Consider the following 9,420-nt stretch of genomic DNA (forward strand, 5'->3'; position numbering starts at 1 on the left):
AGGAAAAATAAAACAACGTCTGTGTACAGACGTACTGATATACATTTCTTTATCATTAAAACTATATATGCGCCATATAGTGAGTGCTGAATCTAAGTCTTTGTTTAATTATGGAATCAGGACTGAAAAGATATTTCGGCCGACGCAACCATGGACATTTCGAGGGGCCGGAAATCAGAAAAAATCCGGACAGCGATGTGGGCTTGGGTTTGGGATAGCAGAAATAAGGGTCCAGTTGCCGGTAGGAATTCAGACATCAGAAATGAAACTCCTGGGCCGCTGGTAAGAAATGAATCCGGAGATCGTAATTTAGATTTCGAACCCGAGATTAAGGTCTATTTTCGGGGACGCAGAAACCCGACACCCGATGGCTAAATCACTTCCGACCCCGTGAATTGAATTTCGATCCCGGTATTAAGTCTGTTTACGGGTCCGTTATTGGTAAGTAAAGAAACCGACCCCGCTTACTCATTTCCGGCCCCGTGAATTGTATTTCCGAGGTCAGAAATACCCCAGAATAATTTTGAACGGTTTTTTAAACCATAATACCACGCTACGCGGGCTAAGTTCGTGCTAACGAAACTTCGCGATCATTTAGAGGATAGAGGAGAGTAGGAGGTGAGGGCTGAGGGGTGAGGGGTGAGGGGTGAGGGATTAGACCTGCCGGAAATTTCGCTCGTGTTCTCGATAGTCTGAAATGTCATACGTCCCCACGTGGAGACGTATGACAATTCAGCCTAAATTCTCGAATGATATTACACGAGGTTTTCTCACTGGCGTGCTGTGGTGAAGTCGACGTTTGATGGTAAAATGGCAAAAATAACTGTGAATCCTTCTCTGAAAACGATTATGGATCAAAATGTTGATATATTTGTGAGTAACCTTCCTTCATATCAAGATATTACTTTTCGAGCTCAAACCATCGATGACAGCGAGACAGTGTTTGAATCATTCGCTTACTACAGAGCCGACGAGAACGGAGAAGTATCGTTGGTTTCTCAGCCCTCGCTTGGAGGATCGTATACCGGTGTGGAACCCATGGGCTTATTTTGGAGCATGGAACCCGTGGAAGGAACTGACCGAGACGATATGCTGAGAAAGCGAGATGTTACAAAACCCCTGAAAGTTTCCTTAGATGTCTACAGCGGTGTACGTATTGGTGGGAACAATTCTATGTCGCTTGAAGAAAATAACAAACTGGCGAGCGTGACACTACTACGAAGTTACATGAGCGATAGAGTGACCCGACACGTTGTAGAGAGTGGTGGATTTTATGGCACTTTCTTCATTCCCTCGGGAGATGGACTCTTCCCAGGTATAGTGCACCTTTTCAACTGCGAATAAATAGACTATAAAGAATATTCTGAAAGCAGACAAATTTGGACCCCTTAGGGACTGGTCAAAAAGTATGGGGGGGGGGGGGGGGGGTGGTGGGCCGGAGCATTTGGAAATGTGGTTGGTAAAAAACACATGACCCACCCCCTCCCTTCGGCACAAAAATGATTGACCCACCCCTAAAGCAAGGTTGGAAATTGCATGACCCACCCCCTAGTTAAAACATGGATGTTCGGTTTCCTCTTAATAATCCAATAAAACCTTGTTCTGTGCTTGACAAAATTTGTTGATACACTGCTACAACCGATATCAAAATCACAGAAATCATACCTTTCACTGAAAAGACGAATGTGAAAAACCGAACATTTCTTGTTTCAATGGACGTTATGAGTCTTGACAAATATACAGCAAAACGAGGGTATATTAAAATTATCTGTCACAAAGCATATGAAAATTTCAACAAAGACAACCCATTCCTACACATTACTTGCCGGAAATGCTTAGATTAATCCTCAGAGAAAATTTCTTCCACTTCAGTGGAAAGCACTACGTACAAAACCATGGAACTGCAATGGCACAAAGACAGCAGTTTTGATTCCTTTGCCAATGTTTTCATGACATATATTGAAACAACGACTCTATGCAAAACTGTCTTTAGAACAACAGTTTGGAATTGCCACATACACGATATCTTTTCCCTATGGGACATGACTAAACCAGACATCGAAGCCTTCATTGAAGAAGCAAGCTTACATCACCCAACAATTGAATTCACGGCCGAAACATTTGACACTGAGACTGCGTTTTGAGACACAGTTGTATACAAAGGCGCAAGATTCAAGGAAAAATCTATCCTTGATACAAAGACACATTTTAAACAAACGGAAAGCTTCTTGCACACACATTTCACCTCGTGTCACCCTCCAAATGTTAAAAAAAGAATTTGTTAAAGGAGAAGCCTTATGAATCCTACGAAAAAACTCCTCAGAAACAACCTTTGAGGAAAATAATTCAAATTAAAAAAACAAAAAAAAAAAACGCTTGACGGACGGAGGCTACCCACAATCTTTCAGGGGCACCCAACGTCAATTTTCGGCAAATATCTGTTCAAAAGACGATTTGAGATCTAGAATTTTCGGAACATTTGTTGTAAAACTTCTTGCTTGTCTGCCCCTCCTAGGATTTTCGAACATCTAAAAAAACGGTATAATTGCTCATTTTTAACGGATTTTTACCCTAAAAAGGTCACCTAGAATTTTCGGGAGCCTTTTTTGTGGCTGAAATTTTCGAAAAAGTAAGTTTTGATCCCTATAATTTTCGTATCACTAGACTTTCAGCTAGGAGATCCGAACAGATGGAAAATTTTTAGGGGATAAAAATATGCCTATATATCTACTGTTTAAATTGGTTTTGAACTATATTCTCGTTGGGTGCCCCCTATCTTTGATAGAAAACCTACTATCAGAAAAAAAATTCACAATTTGACCAGTCCCTTAAGACTTTTCTTACATAAACCCTTCGGAAGTAATTTTTCAAAGGAAAAGCACCGTTTCCCCTGTATACCGTATATGAACGTGACAATACAGAGAGGTACATGCTGTTGCGTTACAATTAACGCTGCTACGTAACGGACAGTACAAGCAGATGTCCAACGGCTAGTTACTTTGACAATAACAATGTTCCGAGTTGCCCTATGTCTCCTTATCAAAGCAGGCCTTGTGCACAAGCATTTTCATGAAAATGAATTTAATTTGCACGTGAATGAAAATAATTTCAATATAACGAGAACTGGCTTTGAAATCGAGGCTTAAGACCAGGCCTTGTAGCAAAACGCAGTCTTCGATCCGTCACTGCTATCCGAGCCCTCTTTTGCGCTTTATTGCGATCAATGAAGAACGCATCCAAATTTTGGCTGTGGCTTATGAAGGCATTCGAAGTCGAGATATCTGAGAGTATTGCCATTTGATATCGCTTTAGGGTCTTTATTCCCTAAAGCGCCAGTTACTGTCTACTACACTTGTAGCATGTGTCGCAGCGCCGTGATCTTTAGGGGCTTTTTAGGGGCTCTTGTCGCCGTTATTTAATTTTCTTTTGTTCCATATTTTTCGCCTGTTTAGACGTTCCCTCGCCCCCACTATGTGCCCCTGGGTCTCCGAGGATGTGGTATACAGGCGAGGCCCGGAAACCGGGATTTCGGCGTTGGTTCGCATACGGACTAGATTTTCAGTTTCGTCTATGGCGCTGTTTACTACACTTGCCGGCAACTGTCGGAGGAATTTACTTGGTGTGGAACGCCCCTAAGTAATATGCAATATTATTATATAGATGGAAACTTTTTGCTAACAGCGCGCGCTCTCATACTTCGAGGTCACATGGCATCTAACAATGAAACTGTTTCCCGCCAAAATCTATGAGCTGGCAACAGTCAGAGGGTAACAGTGCACTGTTACCCGCGAATGTTGACCTACGACCCCCGTTACAGCGAGGTTTAATGGATTTCCATCTTCAAAATTTCGAATCTTAATGTTTTTGAGAGTATCGGGAAACAAAGATAACTGTTTCCCGAGAGACGAGTCATTAAGTGTATTTATTATATGGCAACAATAGCACGCGCGCTCTGATTGGCTGTTTTCTTGTAATGACCAGGCATTTCTAGCTAGGTGTCCAGGGCATATACCATCTGTGTTTAACTTGATAGTGGACATCGTTGTGGACATCCATGTTATGGTTAATTGACAGCTGGCAAAAAGGGTATCCGCTGACCAGTGTCACCTGATTGTATCGCAAGCTCAAGTGTACAACTCATTGAGGTGACATTTTTTTTAAAGTCATCCGCCCACCAGTTGTTGGTTTTAATTGACCGCAAGTTCAGGTCCATATTGAAAAGTCCATACAGTGAAACCTCGATAGAGGACTGGCAAAATTTGTTCGCTGTAACGAGGTTTCGTTATATCGAGGGACTTTTTCATATGTTTTCCTATTACTGGGGTAAACAAAGTCGTTCGTTATACCTAACCTAACTTACCTAACATACCTAACATACCTAACCTAACTTACCGAACATACCTAACCTAACTTCTAACTTCGTTGGAAGTTCGTTTTATCGAGGTTCCTCTGTATAATAAATAACTTATAACCTCTTCCGTTCGGTCATTACAGGGAAATCTTAGAAATCGGCCTTGATGTATTGACCTCGCCATCCCTTGGTCAACACATCAAGGCCTCGGACTGTTATTTCCCTGTAGTTACCTCACGCTCAATTAATAAGTAGTATTATCTAATGCTATCTTTCTTCGTAGGTGTTATCGATATATGGGGGTTCACAGGCGGCTTAAGAGAGGACCGAGCAGCGCTGTTAGCAGCAAACGGTTTTGCAGTCTTGGCTTTAGCGTACTGTGCATTCAAAGACCTTCCTGAAAGGTATGGCTTGCTTCAGGTATCCTATTTTGAGAGCGCAATTGACTGGCTTACCTCACAACCGAAGGTGAAGTCTGGTGGAGTTGGCCTGGTTGGTCTGTCTAATGGAGGTACATTAGCGCTAGCACTGGCTGCTCAGCTAGGATAGAAAGTCAAAGCTGTGGTCTCTATTTCAGGATACCCCATGCTAATTGGATGTTCATTGGCAAGTCATACCATGACTATACCTGGCTATCCTGTTGATCTTGACCCCTCAAAAGGTTCTTGCTATTCCCAATTTTTGGCTATATTTACAAGTAAAGAGATTTGCAAAATAGGATCGCCATGGACAATTCCGGTGGAGCACATATGCTGCCCCGTTCTACTTGTTTATGGCCTTGCTGATCAACTCGTCCCTGATATAGAATGGATGTGCGAGGAAATCGTTCGACGCATGCAACAAAATGGCAAGGAATCATTGTGCCAAAAGCTTGCTCTTCCTGGTGCCAGCCATTTTATTACACCATGCTATAGCCCTCCCTGTTCAAGGAAATATATCAAAGTATTCGATGAAATGTGGTTAATTGGAGGAAATGATAAGCCTTTGTTCGCAAAGTCTTCTAAACAATATTGGAGTAAAAGTCTAGAGTTTCTCTTTAAGTATATATAAGTGCTTCGGTCAAAGGTCAAAGTTATAGGTTCAACTGTGCCAATCCGTTTTGTACAACCTCGTCCACAGGGCGATTCTCCCAAGCTTTGGAGGTGGGGCAGGGAAAAGAGCCCTGGGCACGAGGTTGAGTTTTGTACACAAAGAGATTTTCTGGACAATGAAAATACGCCAGACGAAGTTAATCGATGAACTGATGATCGATAATAATCGATAGTAATCGATATCAATCATCGATAAATATCGAATTCCGATATCAATCGATAGAAATCAGAAGTTCAACTGTGCCTATCAGTTTTGTATACGAAGAGATTTTCCGGAAAATGAAAATTTCAGACGCAGTTAATCGATAATCGCCAGTAGTCGATATCAATCATCGACAAATATCGAATTCCGATATCAATCGATAGAAATCGATAAAGAAGAAATTGTGACCTCTATGAAGGTGGCTCCGTCATTAATACAGGCGCATTTAGGTATTACGAACTTTTCGTCTTAACTTTCTCGTTTTTAATGCGACGGCAGCGAAACTTTGCAAAGAATTACAGATATTATACTATCACATGAGAAATTTCTGCAATTTGATTGGCCTAGAGCAGTGGTATTTCAGCTTAATTTGAAATACCTACATGTGAAAATTACAAACCTTCTAAGGGTAATAGTATAAACAATTAATAGCATGATTTGTACGTGATATTTGGCATAATTACCACTCGTGATATTTCAAAATTGTCTCAAATTTCACTCGCCTAACGGCTCGTGAAATTACGTATAACAATTTTGAAATATCACTCGTGGTATTTATGCCGAATATCACTACAAATCATGCTATTACCTATACTTATTTGGCAATAATATGAAATATTCCGATTTCATTGATGGTAAATATTTTTTGCGAAATTAGCGCTTCAAAGGATCCCACTTTTCGAAGAAAATCGCGCCTAGTAAAAAAGTTTCTGATAGTTTTCACAATAAATATAACTGAGAAATTTCAGAAAAATCGTTGGAGCAGAAGTCCGTAAGTAGAAAGTCCTTTAGAGGTGAAATTGTTCTTGAATACCAAAAAGAAATTGCTCTTAGGTAGAACGAGCAACCAGTTCGAATTCTTAAACATTAGCCGATTTCCAATTGTGCTATTTTTTAAAAAGTATTTCTTAGTTTTGGAAGCACATTGCTCCAAACCTTGCCGTGATGAAATCGAATGTCCTGTTGGTAATTCTGCTGCCTGCTATTTGTTGAGTTTCTGCCTATAGTCAATGAAAGAAAGGGAGAGGGGTGGGTTGGGGAGCATATTTGAGGGCGGCCCTTATTTAATATTGTATTTGTAAGGAGAGAAATTCCACGAATTCTTTATTTGCCTCGAATTTCATATATAGCTTCCAATTATTCGCTTTGACGTTGTTTTCAGTAATTCATACTGAATTTGCATAAAGAGGTTTTAGCTCCGCAAAAAGGCTCGTGCCATTTTATCGTACGTTTGATTACTTAGTGTGCGTTAACGAAATAATTCTAGAAAAAGCCAACAGTGTTTACAGCTGTCAAAATTATTTGCCACTGACTCTTTTTAACTGGACACGTTTAACTTCAATTGTGTGACTTTTAGAAAAATCATTAGTTTTCAGAATAATGGCTATTAACTTAAGTTTATCTTTTAATTTAAGCTTTCTTTTTATTCTGCACGACATCCGTTCACATTCGCACCTTTTTGCAGATGTACCTCGTTTTAATTGCATTTTACCTATATGTATTTGCGAATATAACGTTCATTAGTCCGTTGCTTAAATAGTGGCAACAGTTGAGTTTGGAATAAAGGTTTTGCTGACCTAGCAAACTTAGCTAGTTTTTGTTCCAGTACTTTTACTTTTAAAAAATAGCAACACCAACAAGCTACAACTATCTCTTTTATTTGATTTTCATTTACTTCTATTTGATTTCTGTTTACATATCTATTGTACTCTTTTGTTTTCAATGGTTATTCAAATCATATATAAGTAAGTTGCTTTGAGCTGATTTTTTTATTACATTGCTCATTACATCGAGGATTTCAGAGCTGATTACATTGCCAATTACATTTGTGAGCTAAGTTACGCTAAGTGTACAAGAATAAACGCTGTTGAAACCCAAGTTCAGTTTGCTTTTGCTGTACCAGTAGTGGTTTGATCCCGCGCCTCAAGAGAAGTGACGGCTCTTTCCCCGCAAGCGAGTTCGAGGTTTTTACCGCTCTACCACACACCCCTCCACAAGAAACTGGCTAACACATTAAACCGATAGCAGTGATGTCATGATGCCGTCAAATATTGTTAAGGGAGTAGAGTCATTCGCCATCTGGTTTACTTAAAACTGGTACAAATTGATAGTGAAAGATTTGATCTGTGCATGAAAGAATCATTAAAAGGGTAAAATTCATTGCCATCCATCATGTCCACATAATTTGCCGTAAAACTGGGGGCAGCAATCAAGTGCGAGAAATTAAATAATGGTCGTTTCGATTTGGTGTTATTCTTTTTACCTATTTGTTTGTTTGTTTGTTTGTTCGTTTGTTTTTTTTACCAAAAATGCACTTTAATATTAAAACGAAAGCATCAAAAATCCTATTTTACATCGATTAGTAGCAGTATTCTTGAATTAGTCCCGGAGTTTAAGTATAAAGTTGATTTCAGTTCTGGCTGCTTGCACTTGCTCGATGATTAGGAGTCTGCTTTCGAGTGTGGATACACGGGTAGCTCCTGTGAATTCACTGAATCTAACTTTTACATCTTTTAGACACGAGTTTTAATAAAAATTAAACATTTCAGTGTTACATGTTTTCCTTTTAAGCCTCCGGACCTTCCTCAAAAGAATTTGTTTTATGTTTTAAAAATACACACGCAAGTTGTCACGTGGGAAACACCGTCATATTCTTATTAAACACGACGACGGAACGGTTACTAAGAGGTTCGAACAGATGACTTAAGAAAAGAGTGATAGCCTGGGTCGAAAGTGCCCGTGCAAGCACTTGTTTGTGGGATTGCTTAACTAGCGCATGCTCATTGTATAATTGCATATATTACATTCCGAATAATTATGTGATTCCGTGAGCCATGCCACATGCCATTCCGCAAACTCATTCCGCCTTTTACCCTCACTCACGCAGAATGACTTAAAGAAATAAATTAAACTGAAAATTGCGCCCTTTTTTGGCACGCCAATCAAGCAGCCGCTTTTTTAATGTTGCGGGCTCAACTACGATGACAAAGGACTCCTTTATTTCTCACGGTCGATTAGCTTTTTTTGCACAGCCACAAAGATTCTACTTGCCTTTATTAGTCGGGCTGCATGGCTACTTTCACTGTGCTTCACCGAAGGAGAGACGTGAGTAAAGAACCGTTTCAGTTTATTTTGGAAACGAATTACCAATGAATTATCAAGTATTGGTGTTTCAGCTGTGTTTCCATTTTAGCTTTGTTTTAGTAGCAGTAATAAACGGACTGGCAAAGCGGTTGCTCCTTCAATTTGGCGTCAAAAAAAAAACCGCGTGGCAGAGACACGCGAATGCTTTCCTGTTTGATTATTTCTTTATGCCATTTTCCATATTTTAAATTACGCATAATTATGTCATTCCGCAAACTCATTCCGCCTTTTACCCTCGCCGTATACAAACTTGATGCGCATTCAAACAGTCAAGCACGCGTAGTTTGACTAACAAGGGATGCACTTACTAAACAATGCACCACTTTACTCATTATTTCTCTTACAAAACACAGCTTTAATCTAACAAGATATTTAGTAAAGTGCGACAGTGCAGGTGTCTTGAAGTTCAATATTAGTCTCAGTGTTGCATCAAAAACGCCATAGGACTGTTCCCACTTGCTTCTTCTCATCGTAAAAATCCATCCTCACTTCTAAATGTTCTTTGTAAGTCACTTCAATCTCTAATCTTCTCCTCCCCACTCCTTCCCAGCCCTTCCCACCTGTTGAGCAATCGGCGTTAAATGTACTTGAATAGAAACTCTAGACTTCTTTTCCAATATTGTTCACAACAT

General features: G+C 39.9%; 2 protein-coding genes across 2 annotated transcripts in view; one reads left to right on the forward strand and one right to left on the reverse strand.

Annotated features, from left to right (window-relative positions):
- The first annotated feature begins 810 nt into the window (after window positions 1-810).
- Window positions 811-5,947, forward strand: LOC140944784 (acyl-coenzyme A amino acid N-acyltransferase 1-like). Its single transcript, XM_073393919.1, has 2 exons — window positions 811-1,315; window positions 4,635-5,947. Exons 1-2 carry the CDS (start codon window positions 811-813, stop codon window positions 4,898-4,900), a joined length of 771 nt encoding a protein of 256 aa, XP_073250020.1. The 3' UTR covers window positions 4,901-5,947.
- A 1,987-nt stretch (window positions 5,948-7,934) lies between these two features.
- The window catches only part of LOC140934865 (acyl-coenzyme A amino acid N-acyltransferase 1-like), a 4,906-nt gene continuing 3,420 nt past the window's right edge, over window positions 7,935-9,420 (reverse strand). Inside the window, exon 2 of the mRNA XM_073384431.1 lies at window positions 7,935-9,420. This exon is cut by the window's right edge and continues 712 nt beyond it. Coding sequence (XP_073240532.1) covers window positions 9,366-9,420 — 55 coding nt within the window. The 3' untranslated portion in view covers window positions 7,935-9,365.

Source organism: Porites lutea, chromosome 1 (genome assembly GCF_958299795.1).
Source record: "Porites lutea chromosome 1, jaPorLute2.1, whole genome shotgun sequence".
Classification (NCBI taxonomy): Eukaryota; Metazoa; Cnidaria; class Anthozoa; order Scleractinia; family Poritidae; genus Porites; species Porites lutea.

What these genes read in the sequence shown, in the direction of transcription:
- LOC140944784 (XM_073393919.1), top strand. Translation starts at nt 811, where the DNA reads ATGGCAAAAATAACTGTGAATCCTTCTCTGAAAACGATTATGGATCAA. An exon ending in GGGAGATGGACTCTTCCCAG is followed by an intron (nt 1,316 to 4,634) that starts GTATAGTGCACC and finishes CTTTCTTCGTAG; the next exon opens with GTGTTATCGATATATGGGGG.